Raw genomic sequence first — 26,459 nt, forward strand, 5'->3', positions numbered from 1 at the left:
TGTCCTTGTGTGTCTTGATTTGTCTACAACCCAGATCTATTCAGTTAACTGTAATAGAGGAGGGAAGAAACCAGAAAATATCCATATTAAAAATGGACTATGCATTTTTTTGTGGAAGAAATATCAATCAGAAGAGAAAAATCCTCACAATGATTTATTTATGCCTAAAAAATCTATTTATCTAGCTATTCTTTTTATATGACAGAATAAACTGAATAAACAAACTGACCTCAAAGGATCAAACAAATTCATACTGTTTTGCTTTGTTTGCATGTGGCGGACCCCGCCACCTTACTAGCTTCAAACAGTGTTCTGGGGCTTGATTTTCCTCTGAAAACAGCTTGTTTATTAAGTTATTCAGTGATATTCCCGAGCTTGTATCATTAGCCCAATGTTGTAAAAATGAAAAATGTGAGTTCTAATTTAGTTTCCAAAACTACATAGTGCCCCTTTAAAGGAGCTCGAATTACACAATTTAGACCATTATTATGAAAAATGTTATGATACCACGACTATAAACAATGTATGCATTCCCAAAATAGTTAATGACTAATTAAATAGTCGACAACTAACCAGTTTATCACTAAATTGTTGCAGCTGCATAACTACATTACTAATAAATAAATCAATTAATGAAGGTTGTATAAAGTTGCGTATTACTAGCAAAAACGGTGTTAGCCTTCATACTCCAGTAGGTCAGCAATATCAACTGTGCAGTTTTCCGGACAACAAATGGCACAAATAGCCACTTACTTAGAGTTTCTAAAGCTTTCAACCGCATCTCGTCGCCTTCAGTTGCTCAATTTCAGTGAGGAGAAGGCAGCCGGGCTCCCTTAACGGAAAATGTCGCTTCCGGTGGATTTGTGCTCGATTCACGGTCGCCATCTTGTGGAGAATCAGGATTGTTGACGACGCCGCCTCGTCGTGTCCGTTCGGTTTGGACCCAGCAGGTAGCCGTAAGGAGGAGCAAGCGTCGCCTTAGCAACGGGCAGGGTTTAGCTAAATGATTAGCAGCCAGACTCATGTAAACTGAAAGGAATTAATCGTGGAAGTGAAAGACGCCTTACATTTGTAGTTCAGTATCGGAAGCCTCGATGGCTTCAGGCAACCCGTCAGTGTTTCTCCTCACGGTCAACGGACAAATTGAAGGAGCGAACGTGAGTTTTTTGCCTCTTAGCCTAGCAGCTAATTTCAGCCAGCATCAGCAACACTCGGCTAACAGGAGTTAGCGTTATAGCTACTCCGTGGCGAAAATGTGTCTGTGTTTGTGTTTCGTTACTTCCAGGTTTAAAGGTGATATTTGTTGTTATATTTCAGTTTCCAGAGTATGACAACTTGTACTGCAAATATTGTTTTGTCTACGGCCACGACTGGGCTCCAACCTCGGTGAGTAGCTGCCTGCTTGTCGCAAGAAACGATGATGTTTGGTGTCAGACCAGTATTTTAAAGTTGTGGTCTTGTCCTCATACCGCAAATTATACACCGCCAGTTAGTTTGAACTCAAGCATGTCTTCGTGTAGACTCTGTTGTGCAAAGCAACAAGTAAAAGTCCCACTCACTCATTTGTCCAAGCAGTTGAAAGCCTGTAATACTGGTTGCAGTTTAGCAGCTCCTCACTCTGTGTTCTGTGTATGATAATCGCTAATTTATTCCCTCTTCCTCTTGTAACTCGTGATCTTTCATTGTGCTTTCCTATCTAATTTAGTTTATGGGATGTTTTGTCTTTTGTCTGGACCACAACTCTGTAATCAAGTTTGAACTGAACTGACTCAGAATAATCACAATTAATCGATTCATTGTTTATACTCAGTTTCCCAGAGCCCAAAGAGACAGACATCTTGCTACTTTAGTTCAACAAAAATGCTGGAATCAGAAAATGTTTGACATTCTAGGTTGAAAACTAAAACGATTCAAAAGGCTTATTAGAATAGCTGGCAATTTCCCTGCAATTGATTTATCAGTTAATTCACTCTTAAGTTAACAACACTTTTGTTGGCAGGAAATCTTATCGCGAGTGTGTGAGCATAGCTAGTGACAAGTTTTGGGGTCGCCTTAGAACTTAGATGTCCTCTCTGGTTTATTATGAAACTGCAGAAAATGTTTTGACTGTACATTAACAGTGATGCAGTACATTTGTTTATCCAAAGTAACATTTAATCACCCCCAAAAGATTGACAAGACAAGACGTGACGTGAAAAACATATTTACACAAGAATGTCCCGACAATGTAGAACATCCTCTATGAATGCAAACCTTAAAAATACAATATTGGACTGTTAAAATAATGCCTGCTGTCATCTCTCTTTGTCTTTGTGTCCATATCTTTCCCTCTAGGGGTTGGAGGAAGGCATCACTCAAATAACCTGCAAAGGCAGTCAATCTTCACATAAACTAATATGGAACTTTCCACTGGAGACGACGTTTAAGAGCACAAACCCCTCCGGATGTGAGTGTCACACATGTACCGTTTTGACCGCCATTGCCTTCATTCAGGCATCGATAAACATCTCTGAGGTTTCAATGAGGTATTTTGGATATACAAAATTATTTTTGTATTTCCAGGGCCGCAGCTTGTGGTGAGCGTGTACGGTCCAGATGTGTTTGGCAACGATGTGGTCAGGGGCTACGGAGCAACACATGTCCCCTTCACACCGGGACAGTCAGTATTAACGTTTTTTTTTTCATCATGGTTGGATCTGATTTTGTTTGATTAGATATTTCTAGACGTTTTCTTCTTTGTTTTCTCATCGATCAGACACACACGAACCATCCCCATGTTTGTTCCCGAGCCCACGTGGAGACTACAGAAATTCACAAGGTGAGACGTGTGCACAGTCGTGTGTGTACGTGTGTGTTATGCGTGTGTTTCGTTTTCTGTCTCAGCAGCTGTAGTGTTGCAGCTGATGAGCTGTGCCTGCCGGGGGGAAGGAGCCCATATCTGAGCGCTATCAAATATTTACTGCTCCTCTGTGTGTGTGTGTGTGTCCCACTGAGGATACAGTCTGAGGCCTCTGTGATGAGAACACTCCACATCAGAGTGTATTGTTTGCCAGCAGCTGTTATCAGAGTGTTTGGAGGTGCACAGATGCACATCTAGACCTTTTGAAATTGCAGTTTCAATAGCAACCCTGCTATCATTGTTTATTTTTCCTCTTGAGTTAATGTAGATGGTGTTTTCTTGTCCATGCACTCTACCTATTTGTTCTTTACAGGAAGTACGTTAACACTTCCTGTGTGTCAGAGGACTTTTAATAGAAGAGCTTAAGTGTTGTGATTGGTTGAATGAATGTGATGTCAGCATAAGATTTATCTTGATCATTTTGATCTTGGAACTGATCAGAAACAGATTCCAAATGGCAAAACAATCTTAATCTTGAAGTACGAGTGCAACCCAAGTGTTTGTACTGTGATTCCAATATCATTATACCATAACTGGGGATTTCATAATTATAAATTATCCAAAGCATGTTTTTTTCTGCATCATATTTATTTTTAAAGAAATTACATTTCATATCTGTGCAAAACAAAAAAATATATGTGCATATAAACACCAATGTAGTAATGCTCATCTCTCTCTCATTCTGTAGTTTAACATTTTTTTCCTTCCTTGTTCAGCTGGCTGTTGGGACGGAGGCCTGAGTACACAGACCCTAAAGTGGTGGCCCAGGGTGAAGGCAGAGAAGGTTTGTCATGCATTTGTGTCTGTATTTTCCTATTCTTCTTTCACTAAAATATTAACAGTAGACTACTCTTTGCCTGTCTCAATACAGACACACATTTGTGTTCAACAAAACCATGTTAAAAAAAAAAACTCCTTTTGATGTGTATATAACAGATGAGGAATTAAAGGAAAACCCTGAATAAATGAATAAAAAGGCAAAAGGGTCAATGCAAATCAGTAAAAGGTTGTTTTAGGTGATCACTTTTAAGATATGAAGACACATTTTTGTCTAGACAGGAGTGGTCTATTTCCCAGGATGACAAAGCCCCTGTCAGAAGGGCAAAAGGGGTCGCTGAATAGTTTGATGACTATGAAAATTATGAGAATCTGATGCAGCGGCCTTCATTCACCAGATCTCAACCCACTGGACCTGTATGGGAGATTTTAGATTGGCCATCATCAAAACACCAAATAAGGGAGCATCTTGGTGTTCCAATCCTTCTGGTGGCGTTCCAGTGACTTGCTGTTCGATGTCAAGGCACTGTTCTGGCAATATAGTGTAATATGTGTCTTACTTGTCTTTCAGTGACACGGGTTCGTTCCCAAGGCTTCGTCACAGTCTCCTTTCACATAATGACCAAGGACATGAAGAAACTAGGCTACGACACTGGACCATCAAGCCCTGTGAACACACCGTCTGCCACATCTGGCTGGTCAACAGAGGAACAACAGTACACAACGTAACACAACAGAAGAAACAACTCAACAACCCAAAACTTACATTAAACACTAAAGGACTAGTTCGATTCCCAAGTGAGGAAATCCACAACACTGTCATGTCACTGTTTCTTCAGAAACAAGGTGGCAAGAATGCAAGATACACACTCCTGTGCCTAGTGTTTTTAGTAAAGATGTGAAGAAATAATCGAAAGTTTAGGTTTACTCGAATATAAGCAGTTTCGAATTTTCTTTTTTTTGCAATTTGTTTTTCTACTTTTTTAAATAAATATGGATTATATCTTTGAATTATTTGAATGTCTCATGTGAAAATGGCAGCTTCTGACTCCTGTTTAGACATGTGGTTAAAAAAAAAAATGAAAAACACAAGACACAGACACTTGAGTTACAGAGCTGAAGTGATACACGTTTTATTTTGAACCAATGCAGCTACAGTTGTCCTCATCCAACAGGGTGCGGCCTGCTGCGTTCGTTTGTTTAGATGCCATTAAAATACCACGGTGACTTTTCCTACAAAAACCCATTACACAGAATAATAAGGTATACAGAGGAACAGTATGTTACAATAGTACAAATGATAAATTATATTATACAGTTATAATGCCAACAGGTTGAGCACGTATCCAATAAAAAAAAAAAAAAAGCAGCCTGCTCCCAGTACTATGAGAAGGGTAAATAGACAGACATGGAAAAACAAAGATTAAAGGAGGCTGTTTATGCATATAAAGACAGACAGTCCACAAGGTCAGTTAGTCCTCTTGATAAAAGCATACTGAATACATAGTAACACGCAGAGGAGCTCGCTACACACAGGCCACATTTTCACTGCACCATAGCCACGACTGTGAAACTGCTGCCGGGGGATCAAGAAAAAACTGTTTGACTGCAGTGTCACCTTGACTGTTTGGGGAGTGCTCAATTTCGTTCAAGATGGTAAAAGGTTGTTTTGTTTTTTCTCGATGCATCGATAAATAAAAACCTTTTCCACTATCGCTGGAGTGAAGGTAAAGGTCAGGCCTCAGTGAAATCAAGGCCAGTGAGAAAGACACGTGTCTTCGCTAGAATATCATAGTAGCATCTCGATAAACAGGACTTCATTTGCAAATCTAACATTGCAAAACACCTCAAGCGTCAAGTCTTCTCATCTTTTCTCTTTTTTTTTTACTTTTTCCATCATTCCAATTTTTGCATATATTTAGGTTAAAAATATTTTGCTGGTCTCTGCAAGTCAGTGTCACATCCATTCATTCAGGACCCCAAGCATAAAATCATCACCACCCTCAGCATCAATCATCATTATCAAAATCATACACACAGTTGGAGCTGCCCCTCCTTTTGCCTGAGAGAAATGAAGGTCTGCGTTTAGTGGAAATAATCAAGGGGGGGTCCTGTGGCATAGCTATCATACCACAGCAGACCAGGAGAGGGCGCCAACTCACACCATAAGGAAAGAAAAAAAAAAGAACATCCCATCCACAGTAATAACATTGGCAGTGATGAACAGAACTTGAAAAAGGGATTACAGTGACCTAAAGAGAAGAAGGGTCTACTCACCCACCGTCTGCTGTCTGAGACGCTCAGTAAATGTGCCGATATTCAGCCAGCAGTAACACTTTCTTACACAAACTTATGCACATATAGCTCTGAAATATTAAAAAATATATATATAATAATGGAGTCTCTGATATCGTGAGCATCCATGAACAGAAAAAAATAACAAATGTCAGTGAAGTGTGACCCTACCGTTCAAAACTACTCAAAAGTACGACGTCCTCAGAAATCACAGTCGCTATGACTTTGGTAACAGTTGTGCTTCTAAGAGAAGAGAATTACATAGCCTACCCATAGGGTGAGAAAAAAAACAAAAAACAAAACAACTAAAATGACAGGAAATGGACAAAAGAGAGAATGAAGATGAATACATGCTAGTACACAGCTCCAGAACTCCAAAAGGCTATCTAACGAGAAAAGAACAACAACAAAAGGAAAACAACAATTAGCAACTGCTTGTTTACGTGACATGTCTCACTGCTGTTTGCTGTGGGATTCCCTGTGCTATCAATAGGCCAATCCTTGCACAACCCCCGTGTGTGTGTGTGTGTGTGTGTATATATGTGTCCACCAGGTAATGTTCTTGTAGCTAGATTAGCCACAGTAAATCCAACTGGAGTTTAACTCTCTTGACGTTGCTGTGTGGCTGACATGCTCCTTAAAACCCAGAGCTTTGTTGAAAAACCTGTCGCCATAGTAACACTTGATATATGGTTGCACTAAGGACACATGTGTGCACACACATACACACTTAAAGCTGCAGATGTCTACCTTAATTCCCCTGTTCTGACTTCAGAAACTAACTAATATCATTTCTCAGTCACTTCCAATTTACTGAGAAATTTAGAAAAAACTCATTAAAGTACACTTGGAAGCTAAACCTATCTCTCATGCAAACGGCGCACGCACACACACAACCCACCCTCTTCCCTTTGACCCTAGAAACTAAAAAGAAAGAAAGGGAAAAAAAAAAAAAACTGTCCCATGATGCCTCACTGAATCCATATGTTCAGATAGCAAAATACTGATGCCATCACAGTTCATGTCTTTTTTTTCTCTAAACACACACTGGCGGGACAAATACATCGTCATGTGGCTGTTAGTATCTGAGCGTTAACAGTACACCTGCGCATGAGTACACACCAACAAAAAAAAAAAATAGCATTTACGTGTCATTTCAACCCCTGTGACAAAGGGGTCCATCTCGTTTGATGAGTGTTCATTGTTCATCCCATGACCCTTCGAGGTCAAAGTTCATGCGGAGGGTCGGGGAAAAAGGTCCAAGTTGACAGGAAGTGACCAAACGAGAAAGAGTTGTGACTGAGTGGTACCGAGAGAGTTTAGCGGTCAGCCTCCTTCCCTTAGCTAAGGTGTAACGGTGAGCCCAACAGTCGCAGAAAAGAAAAAAAAAAGAGAGAGAGAGAGAGAAATAAAAATTGTGCAAAATCCCTGCTTAGTAACACACACATACACACACAAGAGTATAAACACATCTGTCCATCTCTCATCCGTAACTCCAGTGTGTGTAAGTAAAACCCACTGGAATAGACACAGTGTAAAAGTACTGAGATGTGCGCTCACGCTCACACACACGCCAGCTGACAGGACTTATAAAAGATTAGCTCTAGTGAAGAGATAAAGATCCTGGCGTTAGTACTCCCCTGTCACTCCACCACAGAAGAAGAAAGGAGCAATCCTAAGGGAAGAGGTAAGGGAAAGGAGGTGAGTGAATGAGGAGGACAGGGTCCTGTCCTGCCTCTGTGGGAAAACTGTAAACACCACTGCTACTCTGTAAGTCTGTAGAAAGATGCAAACTCTTTGCGGTCATCATCGTCAGATCAGTATGGAACACACAGGACTAGGCAGCTTGTAGCACTGAGAGAAAAAGACCGAGGAGGAAGGAGTAAAAGGAGTGTGTTAAGGTAGGAGGAGGCCGGGCTGGGACTAAGACCTGGCTTCGAGTTGGTTATAAAGGGATAAATGGGATAAGACATCTCCTTGTTCATTTTGAAGCTTCTTAAGGAGCCAAAGTGGAAGAGAGCAAAGAAAGAGAGAAAGGAGGGGTAACTCTGGGTCAAGTCCTCCCCCCTCCCCCTCACAAAAGGAACGGGTTGGTGGTTCCAGCGGGCTGCGACCCAGCCTGGGGTGGCATGCTCATCAGGGGCTGTGGCATGGACATGGAGGCCGGGATCCCCGCGCTCATCCCCGCGCTCGCCCCCACGCCCCCGACGGCGCCGACACCCATTCCGGGCATCATGCGGCCCATGGGGGCCATCCCTGCCAGTGGAACCATGGTGATTGGCTGAGCAGGCAGGGAGGAGACAGACATCGGCTCTGGCATGGTGCCAAAGCCAGCAGGCATGGGACTGATCCGCATCTGGTTGAGGGTGGGGGGCGCTGGCTGGCTCACTTGGAAAGGGTTGGCGTGGGCTGCTGGAGCAGAGCCACCTGCTGAAAGACAGGTGAAGGGGCGAAGGAAGAGAGGAAATGTTACGGGACTGTGTTGTCATTAGGGCTGCAACTAAAGATTATTTTCATTTATGATTAATATGCCTACTATTTGCACATAACTTCTTGAGTCAACAGTCCAAAACCCCCAAATTCTTTAATTACTATCGTGTTTGAAGCAGAGCAGCAGGTCCTTCTATTTGAGAAGCTGTGTCTTCATCTTACAAATTGACTGAAAAGATGAATAGATTGTCAAAATAGTTGGCGATTAAGTTTCCTCCAATCAATTCATTGTGACGGATAGGAATAATTCAATAATGGTTCATATTTCGACTACCTAAACATTGTTTCAACACTATACTACTCCTGCTGAAATGAGTTAGGTGTGATTCATCTCTCTGTCCTGACAGTGTACAGATAGCATAGACAGGGCATGGTCAATGATTCAACATGTGCAGATGGGTGTGTCTGCCTATGTGTGTTCAGGCCTGTGTGTGTGTGTGTGTGTGTGTGTGTGTGTGTGTGTGTGTGTGTGTGTGTGTGTGTGTGTTTGTGTCCACGTCTCTTGGCTTACTCACTACACTTCCTGGCAAGCCAATTCTGTTATCTAATCAGTACAAATGGCCAGTATGTTTATCTCATTAGAAAAAGCCCGCCTCTGCATTTAGATTAAAAAACTACAACTTGCACATCTAAAATGCAACATGACATAAAATCTACTTTAATAAAGGGTCTCTCTACCTGCTGAAGCTAGGAACGGGTTGACGACTGGTGCTGGCTGGGCTGGCCTGGTCACCAGAGAGTCCAGGTTGACCAGGGCAGCGTTGGGACCCAGGAAGGACTCCGGAGTCTTTCTGGTCGGGTTCACTGAGGTGGACATGGAAGTAGGCAGGGGGTCGAAGAGATCCAGGCTGCCGCTGCTAGCCAGGCTGGCTTGGGAGGGGATAGAGGATGCTACGCCCCCATCACCTTGGGGACAAAGAGCAGTTGTATTTCACTCACTGTTAATTAACTTCTCTTTGAGGGAACAAAGACATGAAGAAACACCGAGACATGCTGAATACAGGCGGCAATATTTCTAGTCTTGAACTGTAGAAGTTGTTCAAACTAAAGTGTACTCATCATCAATCAAATGTGACATAAACTCCCCAGTTTATAATGTGCTAAATTTATGCTGTGTCACCAACTTCCTAGTACACCCAAGCACAGCACCACACTCGACGTGAGCACCCGCATTCACATTTACCGGCAAATAAAAATAGAGCTGATGTAATAAAATAATCAGAAGATGCTTTTATGAAAGGACATCAGAGGCAGACAGCGTGGCTAAACCCAGACAGCAGTGGAGACCTTCATTAATACACTCACACACGGACGTGCACAAACCCAGCATGCCAGCCGCCACGCACACGGAACTGCAGTAGACGGAAATGCTCTTTCTGAGCAGAAACTGAGATGCAGCGGAGCCAAACAAAAGGGGCTCGTGATAACATCATACATGTTTATTATATATTAACACCCCCACAGCTGCTGACTCAAACGGCAACATTTCCACAACTTGTCCGGGAGGGGGCTGCTTTATTACAGGCCCTGAATTTCTTGTGCTGATGTGGTGGCTTTGTTTCAACACACTTTTCCTTTTCTGGGAACTTCGTATGCCCGTGTTTGTGTTCCCTTCTCACCTTGCCCTTGACGGTATCACAAGTGTTTGTGTTGAGGAAATGTCAAGACACCAATGTCACCCTCCCACACCCGGAGACTGCCAAACCACATGGGGAAAAACACTCGAGACCTGTGCCAAACTGTTCACTGAAACCCTCTCACATACCAACCTGAAGGGAGTTGTTAAAGGTACACTGTAAAGTTCTGGGGGAAGACATTTTAATCACAAAATAAAGATCTTCATTAACTGCTAATTAAAATGGTAAATATTACTATTCTAAGTTTGAATGTCTTTTCTAATACTACATGGTGCCCTTTTAATGTTTTTAATTAAACCTTTTGGGACATTTGTTGCTCGCTCAGATGCATGAAATGATTCAAAAAGGATGACAGCAGATCTAAAAAGGGATTCCGTGAACAGGATGGCCCCGGTCTAATAATGTATTTAGCCATAAACACATAAAAGCCGCATCAGATTACACCACACTGATATGGGACCAGACCAGAGCAAGCAGCTATTTCTCCACCATTTGATCTGACTGCTGCATTTTAAATTGCATCTACAATGGAAAAATCACCAGCTGTTTAAAAAAAAAAAAAAAAAGATTCTGGTGGGTTCTGTCTTTGCTCAGGTCTGGTGATATTTACATACAAAAGACGAGACATGTGCGTGTCTGTGCCCCGCAGACGGGCATCATTTCAGACACAGAGGAAAAAACAACACAGACTCCGTTGTCAATAGAAAGACGAAGACATGGGTGAGTACCAGTGGGGACAGAGGAGGAAGAGCGCAGGCTGTCAAACTCTGAGAAGTCCTCTTTGGACGTACCGTTGGATGCATTGAACAGGTCAAAGCTACCTGGAAGGGGATAACGCAGACACACACACAGAAATACAGACAATAATCACATTAACATACAGCACACACATACACACAAGCACACACACAGGTAGACAGATGGAAACAGACAACACATGTATGGATGAGTATGGATATTTTGGTAAACTAAAACAAAAATGACAAAAAAGGCAAGTGAAAGCATGCAGATGTGACACTGCTGTTGACTTTTTCGAGACACCAGCCAGCCATTGATGAGATATCGTTTTCATTTCCTTTAAATAGCAAGCGCTCGTGATCAAACTCAAACTCATTTTCCCCGATGGTCACCTGCGTTGGAGGTCTTAGGACGGGCAGCTGCAGAGCTCCAGGGATCAGAGGCAGGAGTGGAGTTGGATGCCCAGGGATCACTGCTCTTCATGGGTGGGACAGAAGGAGGAGTGCCCCATGGGTCCACTGGGGCTGCTGACTTAGGGGCAGACCCTGGGGGGGGGGGAGAGGGGAAGAGGATCAGCATTGGAAAGGACAGGAGAGGTTGGGTGAAGCAAGCTTAATGTAAAGCCAATTTGGAACGAAGAAGAAGAAGAGGAGGAGCAGAGGAAGAGAGCAGGAAAAGGGAGAAAATAATAGCAGGCTAAAAACTACTGCTCATCTGTCCTCCTTCAACATTTACATATCCTTCTCCCCACGCCCCCCCATCCCTCCACACTCCTTTCCTTCATGATATCTTCCTCTAACATCCTCCCCCTCCCTTTCTCGTCTCCCTGTGCAGTAATGCTGCTGAGCCAGTGGAGCAGCATTCCTATTTAACAAAGAGTCACAGTCCTGTGAGCTGCAGGTGGAGAGCAGAGACGACACACACGCACACTGGCACAGAAACAGAAAAGTGACCCTACACACACATATATCAGTGTATAGATCTCATCCAATTTGAGCTGTAAATATCATGTATATTTTGCATTTGTGTATACCATAAGGATGCCAGGGGTCTTCTGATGCAGCAGTTGCTCCAGCAGCTGCTCCAGCCACCGCCCCGGCCCCTGTGCCCCAGGGGTCAGCAGTGGCACCAGGCTCTGGGACATCCATCAGATCCATCAATGACGACTGTGGCTGGAGAGAGGCAGAGAAAGTGTGTTAGAAAGACCAAAGGACAGGAAAAAGGAGAAGGAAGGGTGCAGACAAAAGAGGAAAAGGGAAGAATGTGATGAGTAAAGACTGAGAGGAAATAAATGAGGGGCAAAATGTAATGGACCATCTGTTGGTCAGCCATTATGCTCTACAGCACCAATTCTATTCATACAGACGGTGGTAACGTCAGGATGTGCTTAGATTAAAAAAATGAACCAGTCACTTCAGCTCTGTGCGCCCTCAGACTCCAGTCGTCCAGCTACTCAGGCAGAATAATGAAGAGTAACCAAGGCAGTCTGCTGCCAGTTAGTGGTTTCATTACTGCTACTGAAGCAGCAGACAGAGTCGGGCAGAAAGTGAGGATGGGGAGAGCGGAGGATATTTCAGGAGCCACAGTCATGATAACAGAATAAGTGAGTCACTCTGGTCCCAGTGTTTGTGCTTATTTTACCTCTTTCTTCTTCTTCGGCAGCTTCACTGATTCTGGACCTTCTTTCTTACTCTCCTCTAAAGCCATTTGTAGCCTCAGGTCGTCCCCTCTGCGTATGCGCTCCTCCTGAACACACAACCAGAGCTCAGTTACAATAAGCAGCACATGCGCAAACACAGAATAAGTTCTTAATGTTCACTTTTACAGCTCATACAATCATAGTGCATGAGGGTCACGCAATGAGGTTTTTGAATTTCCATGTACTTTAACAAATTTCACATCCTGAGTCAGCTGCAGATAGCCTCTTCAACTATATGTTCAACTATATGTGCAAAAGCTTGTGGCTGATAGATGGGTTGGGGTTACACTGCGTTAAGTAGCAGTAATCACATTTCCGAGAATGTGGGAGAACTTAATTGGCTGACTGTTCAGAAACCAGAAATTCCCTTTTTAGTCCAGCAAACGGGGAAGTTTGTTGTCAGGTTATTTCAAGATAAATTTATCACGATGATCATTAACAGGGAGAAGTACTGACGTGTAGCAGAATGAAATAAAACATGATTACTCCTAGCTTCGTTCAAAGTCATCTTCTGAAATATAATAAACTGCTGTCTACAGATGTAACGGGAACCATGTGCGAATTTCAAAGTATAGGAAGGCCTTATGAACATATAATGACAGGTGAACGTGGAGTCACTCTCTACCATCTTAGCCTGCGTCTCTGTGCTGGTGTGCGTACCTGCTCTGCAGCCTCTCTGCTCATAGCCAGAGCCAGTTGCAGCTGCAGCTCCTCCTCTCCGCTAGTCTGAGGTCGGGCCTGCTCCAGTTCTGAACCAGCATTGGGAGACGTGGCTAACAGACACATTCAGAACGGATGTTATTATCACTGCCACATGGGACTTCGTCACACACTGCTTGTAAGATAAATATACTGAAAACCAGTGTCATTGGTGTGTAGTGGAGTAGTGGATCTGTTTTAATCCTCAAAAAGTACAATCATACAAATACACATGACACAATGAGAAGCAAGTCATATTTAAATCACATTTGCACTCTATAGAAAATACTGTGTGTGTGTGTGTGTGTGTGTGTGTGTGTGTGTGTGTGTGTGTGTGTGTGTGTGTGTGTGTGTGTGTGTGTGAGATTAGAGGTTTCTCCGGTGAGCCTTTAAGGGACGACAGGTCCATTCAGTTTCAATTGGATTAGATCGGGCCATGTGGCAGCACAGAAGACACACAAGGCACTGCACGTGGCAAACACACACACACACACAGGCCAGGAGAAAGATGTCAGCGTGCCAATAAACCCTCATTCAGGTAGCCAAGAGTGTATTCTTTTTCTCAAAGGGTGACTACGTCTTTCCGTTGGAAGGCATGACAAGACACGGTGACGTCACAATGCTTCATCATTTCTCAGCAGTCCAGCTTAGCACATGTGTGAGAGCTGTGGGTGTTGAAAGGTTCAGTGGCTTCATTTACAAGTTTGATATTCTGGTTGGATTTTGGGCAAAGCTCAGACACCTCATGTCAGATTTAATGCTGTTCTGAAACATCTTCTCTCTCCTTCTGGTTGACTTTTCCACATCCTCGCTCCTGACGAGTCAAGACATGCTTGCAGCTGAAGTGGCCACTCCCCGACACACACATGCGCACACACACCTCATGACGATCTTGTATCTAATGTTACATTATTTTGATGGCTCTTCTTTATGTCAAAAGTTTGATGCCTTAAGGGTAAATCTGTATCGCATGTTTCTATTGCCATTAAGCTCATTGTGTGTTGATTAGGCAGCAGAATTACAGCTGAATGTTTTATGATCCATAAAAATGACAATATACATATTCACAATCATCAATTCACTGCATCTGCTTGCAACTCTTCGACCTCAGATCTGGTTCCTTTCATTGACTCCTTGCTCTCTTCATAGCTCATTTCCTGCCTTGCTTGCTCCTTGTCAAACCCACGTCTCCCTGGCTCTGATTCCAGCATGTGTATCTCCAGGGAAAATGACCAGAAGTACCAGGGGTAAAATGTGTGTTTGGTTAGCTGGTGGGACTTGAGCCATGGCCTTAACATCAGTGACATGTCGGCCTTAAATAGACAGTGAGCACATTGGTACCACACAGAGAGAATGTACCCCGGCAAAACGAGTTTGAGCAGTATGGCATTACATTGTTCCATCAAAAGGAGCGTTTACTTCGAGCTCACTTCGCAGCTAATCTCCCTACAAAACAACTGCAAGGCAATAGAGGGCATATGCTGAGAGAGACTGAACTGGCAATACAATGACACACATTACAATACTTGACAGTAGCCAGTCAGAAGGACAAATAAACAAAACTCAAAGCCAACTAAAACACAGTTGTTTCTTGCCCACCACTGTGGGAAAGAACCATATAAGGATAATCACAATTTATCGCAGCTTTCTGGGTCATTCTTCAACTATTTGTGCCACTACCATTTGCGTTAGCCGTTTGGTCCAGTTGTTTCACATCCTGTCAACTTCATTTTCTGTGATGATTCATGTAATAACTGAGCAAATAAAACAAAAAGCTCTCAATAAAATAAAAGTTCCTCTTAGAAAACCCTCCAAACAAAGTAAAGGCTACAAGCACAGCCTGCACGGAGAGAACAGGGTTTGGGAGAGAGTGAAACAGGCCGATGACCACTGGTGTCATCTGTAGCAGATTTATGTGGTGATAATCACGCACAGGGTTTCTATCCCGGGGTGTCAACCACTAACTATCCCCACATTTGCAGACACTCTGTCTCTTGTCGCTCTAGATAAAAAGAAATGATGCGGCTGCTAAAGACCTAGCAAGTGAGGCGGTTACTTGAAATGCACTTTCTAGATTCTTATCAGTTTCTTATCTGAATTTAAGTCCAAAACTGAAAATGTGCAGCTTGAGTGTTGTGAGGAGTGGCTGGAGCTTGGCTGAGCACTGGTAGGGAAGATAAGAAACAACCAAAGACAGCGAACAAACGATCAACAAATGAAATAAACCTCCTGTATTTGCAAAAAGACACAGGTGCATGTTCAGTGGCTTGGATCAGTGCCGTGAATTTCAGAACTTTCCGCCTACTTCTGTGGACCAGGGGATATGTTAGCTTAACGCAGTCACGCTAGCATGGCCGCTCATTCACACCCTGTCAGCTCAACAATACTCGGAAAGTTTGAATGGAATGCCAAAAATTCCCACCTTGCAACGGCCATGGCCACAGCCCAGCCTGATTCCCATTGGCCGGTGTTTCCCATCAGTTTTCTCAACTGGTGACTCAGCTCCTGGAGCTTCCGCTTCGCAGCACGCATGCACCCAGAACATAACATATATACAGGAATGTGGACCGCAAAGTAAAAGATGGGCATATGGCTCAATGTATGCTCCAAAATCAACGCAGGCAACGGACACACACGCAGCCTTCCTGCTGTGTACAAAGGACTAGTGGGGGACTGAGGATGAAAGGAAAAGAGGCCACGGTTCATTCTTTCACTTGAGCATCTCCATTCTTCCCCTCTGCTATACTCCATTTCCTGACTTGGATTTTTGGTTCTTCTCAACTCTACCCTTCTTTCCAGCCATCTTTTTTCAATCCATTTCAACATTGCTCTTCCCCTAAGTCAAGTCTCCAATAGCTTATTCTCTTAGAACAAGCTATGGGAACAAGAAGAAATAGAAAATTCTAATAGAGAAACACAAGAGTGACAATAACTTGTCCCCTTACATTTAGGAATAGATCTGATGTTATTCCCAGCTTTTTAGTACAGTGCATCTGTGAGAAATAAGCCCAACAAGTGTCGACACACAACCCATTTTACTAGTACAAATATGTAATACTGTGCAGACTCCATTAATAAAACATTTCCTCTCTAGTCATTATTCTATACTGAATGTTATCCTGGTTGCCTGGTTTCTATTCACATCTATCTTTCCATCGCATATCTTCATCCGTGCCATCGTCATCCATCCACATGTCTTTTGCTGCACTCTGTCACAGTGCATTTCTATATCTCTCCCTCACTGTGTCTCTGAGGGAGTGAGTGTATCACTGCAAAGAGGAGCAGATTCCTCTGTCATGTGGATGATAGAGGCTGGGGGGTGAACTCTGCTTCCTCTTCTGTGTGTGTGTGTGTGTGTGTGTGTGTGTGTGTGTGTGTGTGTGTGTGTGTGTGTGTGTGTGTGTGTGTGTGTGTGTGTGTGTGTGTGTGCGCTGAGGAATGCAGTCCTACTGTGGGACTGCAAGCCAGACACAGAGCAGGGGGAGGGGAATGTTTCAGGATGTAGGCCAAAGTTACACCAACTGGAACACAATGCAGTTTAATGGAATATTCTGTAACACGTCTGAGTCATGTTAACTTAAGGGGTGAGCCTCAAAGGTGTGTGTGTGTGCGCCACTATAGTAATCATAAGCCAATACTCACAGCCGTGGTATGAGGCAGGTGAGCCCTCTGACCTGCCGTACTCTTCGCTGTAGGAAGTGGAGAGGTTGGGCTGAGATGAGCCTCGGCCAAAGCCCATCTGACTGCTCCCTGTGGACACCTGGGCCATTCGCTCTTTGGTCTTCAAAGCTTGAGACCTTGTACAACAAAAAGACAAAATGACATACGGTCAAACATCTCAATTCAAGTCAAGACTCTTACAATCTCTAGAGCCATGTTAAAAAGTCAGATTTGTTCTTTGGAGACAGTGCAAAATATAGTGAGATGGAGTCTGTTACCAAAAGCAAAAGGAGAAACAGGGTTTCAAATGGTTTCAGTTCTAAAACGCCACAGCAAAATCAATTAGAATGATACATGATGCCACACTCTTTTCTGATCTTAATCTAACTGAAGGACAGATGAACGAATAAACATTCGTAAGAGCTGAGGATAATACTCTACTTAGTACCTTAGAAATGTGTTATTCAGACAGCTCCTGTACATAGTTATGTCTGCTCAACAACGTTAAACTTTTTTTTTTTTTTTAACTCTGCAGTAACTTTACTTATATCACACAACAGCAGATGCGATTTGGAGTAGTATGACTTCCTGTGGACACAACAGGTGCAGAAACACAATAAGTACAGTCCTAAAAGTACCGCAGCTCCCACTGGGACAGGATAATAATCTAAGGGGGAAACCCAGAGTAAAGCCCCATCTCTGATGTTGTCATTGTCTTTTATTTAAAGCAAACAGTAATGACCATCAGCTAGGTATTAAAAAAAATATTGGCGCATTCCCAATTAGTGTAATGGTAGTAGCTGTAGATGGTTCAGATAATGTAGTGGTCTCTTGCAACTACACAAACAAAAGCTGCAACAATAATTTTAAAAAAAACATTAAAACATAAATGGTCTCAGCTGACCCCACTATTCAACCACCTCCTCATCTGATGATTCAAATCACTGACTCTCAGCAGGGACAAGAGTAAAGTCACAGCTGGGGAGTGTTTTCTATCACTGTCACATCCCCTACTAAGAAATGAATTGGTACAGCCGTGTACAGTACAACAGACAAGTAGCACAAGACAGAAAAAAGTTAACTCCCAAAATTTGTCTTCAGATTTGATTTAGCAAACTCTCACCTCTCTCCTTTAAGGCGATCCTCATCTTTGAGTAGGACCACTAGCTGCTTGCTCTTCTCCCTGACGTTGATGCCTTGGTCTTTGCCGTCTCTGTCGATGTACTGGAAGTCCTTCAGGGTCTGGATGGCGAAGATGTTCTCTTTGCACTGCAGCGCCACTCGCTCCGAGCCCGTCTTGATCAGGTAGTCGAGCAGGGTGAGCGCCTTGTAGACGTGGCGCCAGTTCTTGCCGTGGTCGTTGAGCCGTTTCCAGATCATGCTCATGATCTCGCTGAAGGCCACCACGTTGTAGGTGAGGTCGGCGATCTCGGACATGAGGGAAGACGACGGGCCCCAGGGGTCGTTGGAGGTGGCCTCTCTGACTTTCTTCTCAGCGTCAGAGTAGTTGTTCACCATGTTCTTCATCTGCCGGCGGATGGTTGAGCTTGGCATGGTGGCGGAGGAGATGGGACAGACGGGGAGAAATACGATGTACACTCTCGCACAAGAGAGGCTAACACAGAGGGTGTTAATGCGTGAGTGCTTCAGCTGAAGCTTGCGTTATGTTGTCCGTGCACCCTTGTCCTTTCTCAAGGCACGGCGGTGGCGCGTGTATGTGTAACTCTTCTAGCTGTGCAGGTGTGTGTGCCCGTAGTGTGTGTTTTGTTTATGAGGCTTCTCCAGGCCAGTGCAGTGTTCCTGAGTCCTCCAGAACAGCGTCTGTTAAAACCATCTCCACACACACAGTGCTGGCTGCACACAAGCACACGCCATCACCTAGGACAGACAGACAAATAGCAGGTTAGCGGAAGGAAGAGAAGAATAAAAGAGAGAGAAGAAAGGTGAAAATGTTTCACGCAGCTGGTACGAAAACATCAAACACCTCCTTGTTGTAATCTGTTTGAGCAATTGTCTTTGTTGTGGCACTGTGACAACTAAAACTTTGTTACATGGCAACAATACCAACTTATCAAATTCCCCGTCCCGACATAATCACATTTGAAGCATTTCAAACTAAATTCAACATACCCTTCTTTAGCCGACAGCTGACATACTATGAAACATCTGGTTAAGTGATGGTTCTCATTCAAGCATCTTTATTGAAGGTGTCATTGCAATTTCCTCGGCAAACAATAAGATCACAGAAATAAATTGTATTTATAGGAGCAGCTATAGTGCCTTCCTTTATGAAACCAGACAAAACAAATGATTTCATACTTTCATTCTTAGATAAGCAATTTCCATGCACTTGCAGAAAGCTTGCCTCCTTTATATTATACTAGGCCAGGGTGTTATGACCAAGAGTTGGGTTTCCACTTCTGTAATCAAACTTGAGTTTACAGTAACCTGACTCAATTACAGGGCAGTGTGTTGGAAATGAAAAATCGCACGGCAGTCAGGTCCGTCTGACGGCTGAAGACGGGAAAGAAAGACGATACAAAAAGATTCAATAGCAAACATAAGATCACTGGGAAGGGATTAGAAGACCCATGTGATGAAAATTATAACCTAAAAGAGCAAATTAAAAAATGTGCAAACCAGTGACTCATATGATAATATAATACATGTCCCAGTCACATTGTGATCTGTGAAATCTGTCATCTGCGACGGAGTCTACCTCAACAATGGCGTGATGCTTTTATCTTGTTACTAAGAAACATCACAACAAAAGCAACAGCTCCAAAAGGTGTTGTTTTTGGAGACATGATGATGATGATGATGGGGAACACATATAGTACTGATGTGATTCACAGCGACTCCAACTAGGAAGCTGGTTATCCTTTAATCCAATACCACCTGTACATTCAAAGGCATTCAGATGGCTACTTGTTAGCCCAGTTAGCCGCGCAGCTTTTTCGGGGGGACTGGTGGTGTTTACGCAGCTAGCCCGGGAACATCGGACCGCTCGAATATTTTTAATGCTCAAGGCACGGCAAAGGTGGCAGGAAGTGGAACCAGCCAAAGTATCAAAACTGGAGCTGGGTCAACTAGGAATGAAACCAGGAATGATTCAAAGTTTTGCTCATTTCATTTGAGATAAATTCAACGATCATTCTCAATCCATATAGAGCATAATGGGCCTCTGTCTGCACTCTTTCCCATGGCCTTAGTATGAGAGAGTGATGATGAGGTAAAAATGTGTTTCCACTCTTTGGTGGGTGGCAGGGGAGATAAACCATTTCCAGTCTGATTATGACTAAAGTGACTTATGACTCCTCTGTCCTGTTTCTAACAGATCAGCAGCCCAGCTACTAATCACATCATGACTGATACAATGTGCGAATGGAAAGTGTGTGCAGACAAACAGCTGTGCAGCCTACACATCAAAGTTCCCTACACAAACCATATATCAAGAAAGTGGCATTAAGTTTTTAAAATGCACTCTTACCATTTATGTGACGGTTTACCAGCTGCTTGGAAAGTCGACCCAATTTTGCTTGAACATGATATTGTAATTGTTTGAGCTCAAATAAGTACAGAGGCTGGTGTACTTTCATTTCATTTCCAGAATGTATCGATCGAACACACACATTAACTGAGAACTTAACACATCCAACATTAATTATTATTTTTTGTAACAGTGATGCAAAAGTAGTTATTCCTTTAATCAACAGTCAGCTGCCTTAATGATCGATTAAACACAACATATGAAATATGTTGAACATTTTTCCTTTAGCAAACTGTTTTAACCATGATCTATGTTTGAAGTCAAATCTGAGTCGGCTACATTAGGAGATATAAGAACAGATCGAGAAAACATAGAGTTACTAGAATAATACACTAGATAACAAAATGATTGACTTCAGTTTAATTAGACCTTCTGTCAGTAACTTTTCAGCAACAGGCAACAAAATCCAATCAATACTGGCTATATGCGACTTAATGGCTTTAGTGTGATATCAGTTATGTATAACAACTTTTTGCATTTGTTAAATGAAATTACCAGTAATTGGAGTTTAATTTGGATATATTTGAAAAGCGCTGTGAAACACTTTTTGATGTATCCATGCCCACCTCTGATTGTCGGTTAAGGTATTGTAAATTCGTTAAATTAGGTAAATGGTGATTAATAATCAATCATTCACGTCCCTACTTATAAAAAGCAGCTTTTTTTTAGTTTGCAGAAATCTTTTCATGCCCACTGGAGACCCATGAGGACTGATCCTATTCAGTAATTGGATGCCTGTGCCAAGCGTGCTTTGACATGCCTCACAAAAAAGTGCTTTCATAAACAGAAGAGTGTTAAAGGTGATCAGCTGTCTATGCAAAGTGCTGCATTGAAAACAATTTCCAAAGTAGCAAGTGGTTGTGTACATTTACGCATGTCTAAGCATTTCTTTCAGGAACCTTCCTGCGTAGCAATGCCATGGTAAGACAGCTGGGGGTGGGGGTGGGTGGGTGTGAGGAAACGAGGAGGGGTGTGAGTGTATGTGCTCAGAGGGGGGTTAAGAAAACAACTTGGCACATCCCGTAAATTCACTTAACGCCAGTGAAATGTGAATCCTGTGGAGCATGCCCCCCCCAAAACGCTCCCTCATCACCCTCCTTCTCACCCTGCATCCGCATGAATACAGCTCAGACCTAATGACACATCTGCTGCTATAATCACCTATTCACCCATGGCAGACAGGACGAAGAGAAGAGAGTCTGTCTTGTCCATCCCACCCCCCCCTCGCACCCCGGAACAACCCCCACCGACAGACACCGCTGGCCCGCCTTCCTTGGGCCCTTCTGTGCTTAGATCACTCGAGCCCCAATGCCCAGAGGAGACAGCACACAAGATGTGTGTGTGTGTGTGTGTGTGTGTGTGTGTGTGTGTGTGCGTGCGTGCGTGTGTGTGTGTGTGTGTGTGCGTGTGTGTGTCTGTAGAAATACACTTTCACATGTCAATGCAGGTTCATTATGTCTGAATGACTGGGCCTGTCGTTCTTGTCAAACTGCCATTATGCTTTGTGTTTGCTAGAATAGGAGGATAACCGTAAAATAAACATTATGTCCAGCAACTTGCACTAACATTACACCTCCATGTCCTGTATTACCATTTTCTTATCAACTGGAGAACTCGAGGCACTGTCTCTTTTCCTGCAGGCCACTGTTGTGATCAGTCAAGCCACTTTGTGTTCAGTTTTCTTAGCTTAGCTTCCTTCACTAGTTGACCAAAGTTGTTTTATGCATACATGGATGCTTTTAAACCTGCCAGGGATGTATGCTCGTGGTAATGGGAGACAGTTTCCTCCTCAGGGTGAGACAGTTGGAGATTCATGTCAGACCAATGGTGGGAAACAACAGCGTCTACAGTGGTGAGCTAGTAACCAACTGCTTGCTTACGACAACACTGACACACTACCTCAGATTCATTAACAACAAGTCATCATCTATCACAGTGTTTCGATGTAGACATCGGCATATGGCAGTTCCGCAGACATCACCCAACCCTCATCCCTGATATGAGGGAACAGAGATTAATTTACCTGTAAATATTTAGCCATACATGATGCCTTCAAGCAATACTGAATTTACTGTGGATTACATGCAAGATTATATATCATCTTCATCACTGCCTATGTAATACAAGCTATGTTTATTTATTAAGCTGTCTTTTCCACCATCAAGCTGTCAAACTCATGCAGACATTCCTGATTATTAATACTTACAGATGGACAGCATTGCAGGGTCAGTAGAAAACTGACAGCGCCCAGCAAATACACAACAGGTGAAAGAAGGTAAGGAACCTCGTAAAATAAATATCATAGCAAACACTGACCACATTTCCGCAACGACGAACAAGCGGTGTGCACCATTACATGTACAATAAGACAATTCTAATATGCTCTTGCAGTGAAGTCCTGTTTTAAGCAAATAACACTGTGGGCAACTAACTGGTGATGCCATCAGATCGGTGGCTGGCTTTAGCCAGGATGAAAAATAACCCTGATACCATTTGATGTTCTGATGTTTACATTTTGGTTAATTTCAAAAGAATCTGCACCTGAGCGCAACCCATCTAGCTGCAATAGTCACTCGCTCCATATTAGAAAGTGTATAAAAGAATATAAACAATCATTTTGAGCATATAATGCACAGCACAGATGGACTACATGCCTGTCTTGTGTTCTGCAATCAACAGGTGAAATTTCCTTACAGAAAATGTATCAAGTCCTTCAGCAGAGGTATCTAGAACCTTAGCTATCTTCCGGATTATTACTGACGCTTATCTCTGTACTCTTCCATGACTCCCAGCCACAATATAGGTGCTCGGTCACCTTCCGATCCTGTTTGTTTGCTAGCAGTTATCGGCCTACAAAGAATCCCTTGCTGCACTTGGTTAAAACACATGAACCTCACAGCACAGTGAATGCAGACAAACGTCAACTGCAGAGCACACAAATGATAGTTTCATTTAAAGATATCAAAGTGTCAAAATCTATACAATTAATCATGTAAGAGTCTGTAAAAGATACCAAGTTTCCCCTAGTCTAACCTTTGTATAATGTGTCCAACAATGCTACGACCTACACATTCTTGCTACAGAGATCAAATAAGAAGATAATGCCCATCATTAAGGAAGTGAAAATGTAATATTAATGACCAGTCCGATGCAAGCAGGCCACAAGCCAAACGTATCCCGTGTCCTGTGTGTGCATGCACAGCAACTGGGTGTGTCTTGGCAAAACCTAGGTAAACCGTGATTAGCATTAAGGGTTGAGAGGCAGTACACTGAGAACAGGTCTACCCTGCCAGGCCCACACAGCAAGAGTAAAGCTGATCTGGAGATAGAAACCAAAGCTTGCGCAACCAGGCGTGTGTGTGTGTGTGTGTGAGTGTGTGTGCGCATGCATGAGCATCTTTGTGTCTGCTAAGGAAGCGACAGTGGGGAGGGGGAGTGTGCAACAGTGTGACATCAAGTTATCCAGCAGGTTCCTTTACCATCCATTTATTCCATTTCAGCTCGTAAACAACGTACACCAGTAATTAATCCCTCAAATCACTCAGCTGCTGAAGGATTAAGTTCCCACAAGCCAAACAAACAATCGCATCAAGTCTAACCCCAAGAAAAATCAAAACTGCTGACACGTGTTCCAAAAGCCCTGAAGTGACTGCAGATCCGTGTGAGGTACAGTGGGCAAAGATAGGAAGGGAAAAGGCCACCTTCTGATCGGCATGTCACCCCACCTATTGTCCTCCCCCTGGCCCTGTGAGACAAAGCCAAGTCAGGGAAGGGAGGAGGACGGTGATGATGCATCTGTCACCCACTGTGACTGACTGATCATCCTGACAATAGACAAAGCCCTGCCCCTCTCTCAGACCACGTTTCAGCGGCGGCTCTGGATATGCACATATAAAAAGAAAGCTTACACCGGAACACCAGCATCTCCAGCTATGCCCCATTCAATAAATAAACCCTGCCGCTGTCAAGCGTCTTTCAGCTAAAGATTGTGTGCCCGCCTGCTTGCACCAGCAGGGTGAGCCGATTGTGAACGCAGCGAGTACACAGACAGACAGCGCCCACACCGAAAAGAATTTCCCCCAAAATCTCAATAAGTATTGTGGATGTCAAGTATTTTCGTGAAGACTCACACATGAATGATCTAGATTTTAATACACCCGCTTAATAGCATGGGCATTGGGATGGGATACAAAAAGAATGAAGCCGCTGTTTAAACAACAATGCAAAAAAAAAAAAAAAAATCACTGCGTTTCCCTGGACTGATGTGATTGATAGCACAGGAGCTAAAGTAGCTTAAGCTAACATTACTTTTGTGCTGGCTCTTGACACGATTCCAAACAGTTGCGTTGAGTTTAAAGACCTGTTCGGTTGCGAAACAGTTTGCGTAACGTCACTTTAATAGATCGGGTGGAATAACTTAGCCGACTCGCTACTTGACGGTCACCGCTAACGTTAGCAAGTTCGGGGCAAACTTGCGAGTAGTTGTCGTTAGCTAGCAAAATAAGCTAGCGAGCAGCGTTAACTTGCTTACGCTGGTTTAGTTAGTCAATTCGCCTGGTTAGAAAAGTGCTCAACCCTGATAAAGTTTGTATGATTACATGTTATTTGCCGCTCCGTTTCGCCACCAACATTGATGTTTGTGCTCCAACGGCTGACCAACGCTATTTTGTACTACGTGATCCAACTTGGCTTTGAAGAAAAGTTGGATCAAAGCTAGCAACGCTTGGGTTACATTAGCCAGCCGCGGCTCCCCTCCCCAGCCGTGCCTCAGCTAACCACTCGGCGTCTAAAATTCACAACGAACCTCGTCGTGAATTGAATTAGCAGTCAGTCGTACACCTAACGTTAGATACACAACCATTCCGGCCAGTTCCAGAGCGTGTCTTTCTGTGCTAAGACAACCAGCTAGCACGCTAAGCTAGCTAGCAATCCCCCTAGCTAGTCAAGACGAGACGGGTGCTCGGTGGAGACATCACCAGAGCGAGCTGGATTACAGGACACCCTGGGAAAAAAAACAAAACAACTCGACTGTCTCGAAAGCGGACGTTAACTCACCACATCTTTCGGGCTGCGTCTGGTTATAAGTTAGTGTTAGTCCGGGGGTGTAAACCCATAAACACGTTTTCCCTGAATTCCGAGGGAAAAACCGAGATACGGTAACGTTACTTATTTCGTCGTTCGGGGTGCTTGTTGCGCCTCCGCCAAGCTATGTGTTGCTAATGCTAAGCCCAGCTAAAGCCAGGCTACACGTATCTCCTCCTCCAGAACATGGCGGGCAGAGTGGGAGGAGAGGGGAGGGGGGAGGCTGGGAAGGGTGTGACCAAGGCGGCTTGGCTCGAGACTGGCCAGGGGGGCACAGAGAGCCCCTTCAGTCCCTGCTGGGAAAAAAAAAGTCAGTGTCACCAAGCTAGTCACAAGCGCGACGCTACAGCAGCGGCGCCACACAGAGTCACCATCATGCTGATTCATAATGTTTTCACCGAAGTTCTCACAAGGGCATTCAGAACAGAGTGGGCCATCACTGTGTGTGGCGCATGAGGGTTGTACGGTACTGAGAAGGATTCTGCCTTTTAAAACACGCTTCCTGTCTTTCTTTACTTTTCTTTTCTTTTGTGTGTTTTAAAAGCTGCTAAATGACTGAACAGACCCCGCAGGTAAATCAGATTCTTCCTTGAGGGAAACTGCTTGTGCAAGAGAGCCCTGGTATATCAGCCAAGGTAGGCGAGTCGTGATTTGTGTGTGTATGTGTCGCCTGTGTGTGTGTGTTACAGGTGTGTCACTGCAGGACAGCATTCCCTCGCTCGGAGACTTCCCCGCTGCCTCACTGTGTGTGTGTGTGTGTGTGTGTGTGTGTGTGTGTGTGTGTGTGTGTGTGTGTGTGTGTGTGTGTGTGTGCAGCCATCACAGTCCTGGCACACTGTTTGCTTTATTCAAATGAGGCTCTATGAATAGACATGAAGAGATTGGGGAAAAAAGTGTACAGTGAGCTATGAATAGCCGTCCACATGTGTGGAT

The 26,459-nt window shown here is 43.6% G+C and overlaps 2 protein-coding genes across 3 annotated transcripts; one reads left to right on the forward strand and one right to left on the reverse strand.

Annotated features, from left to right (window-relative positions):
* Window positions 1–939: 939 nt before the first annotated feature.
* b9d1 (B9 protein domain 1) lies at window positions 940–4,687 on the forward strand. The gene is made up of 7 exons (XM_037089134.1): window positions 940–1,157; window positions 1,318–1,386; window positions 2,335–2,446; window positions 2,563–2,659; window positions 2,756–2,818; window positions 3,616–3,683; window positions 4,248–4,687. The coding sequence occupies exons 1-7, from the start codon at window positions 1,095–1,097 to the stop codon at window positions 4,403–4,405; spliced, it is 630 nt and encodes a 209-aa protein (XP_036945029.1). The 5' UTR covers window positions 940–1,094; the 3' UTR covers window positions 4,406–4,687.
* A 97-nt stretch (window positions 4,688–4,784) lies between these two features.
* On the reverse strand, window positions 4,785–26,104 carry epn2 (epsin 2). 2 transcript variants are annotated; one of them, XM_037089133.1, is made up of 10 exons: window positions 25,500–26,104; window positions 18,018–18,772; window positions 16,877–17,031; window positions 13,196–13,308; window positions 12,478–12,582; window positions 11,870–12,008; window positions 11,229–11,381; window positions 10,827–10,919; window positions 9,140–9,367; window positions 4,785–8,398 (listed from the first exon to the last, which is right to left on the reverse strand). In XM_037089133.1, exons 2-10 carry the CDS (start codon window positions 18,446–18,448, stop codon window positions 8,046–8,048), a joined length of 1,770 nt encoding a protein of 589 aa, XP_036945028.1. In that variant the 5' UTR covers window positions 18,449–18,772; window positions 25,500–26,104; the 3' UTR covers window positions 4,785–8,045. The 2 variants fall into 2 exon arrangements, with proteins under 2 accessions (XP_036945028.1, XP_036945027.1); XM_037089132.1 differs by having other exon boundaries at window positions 4,785–8,401; window positions 25,500–26,097.
* Window positions 26,105–26,459: the final 355 nt, after the last annotated feature.

Source organism: Acanthopagrus latus, chromosome 23, assembly GCF_904848185.1.
Source record: "Acanthopagrus latus isolate v.2019 chromosome 23, fAcaLat1.1, whole genome shotgun sequence".
In the NCBI taxonomy this organism is placed as follows: Eukaryota; Metazoa; Chordata; class Actinopteri; order Spariformes; family Sparidae; genus Acanthopagrus; species Acanthopagrus latus.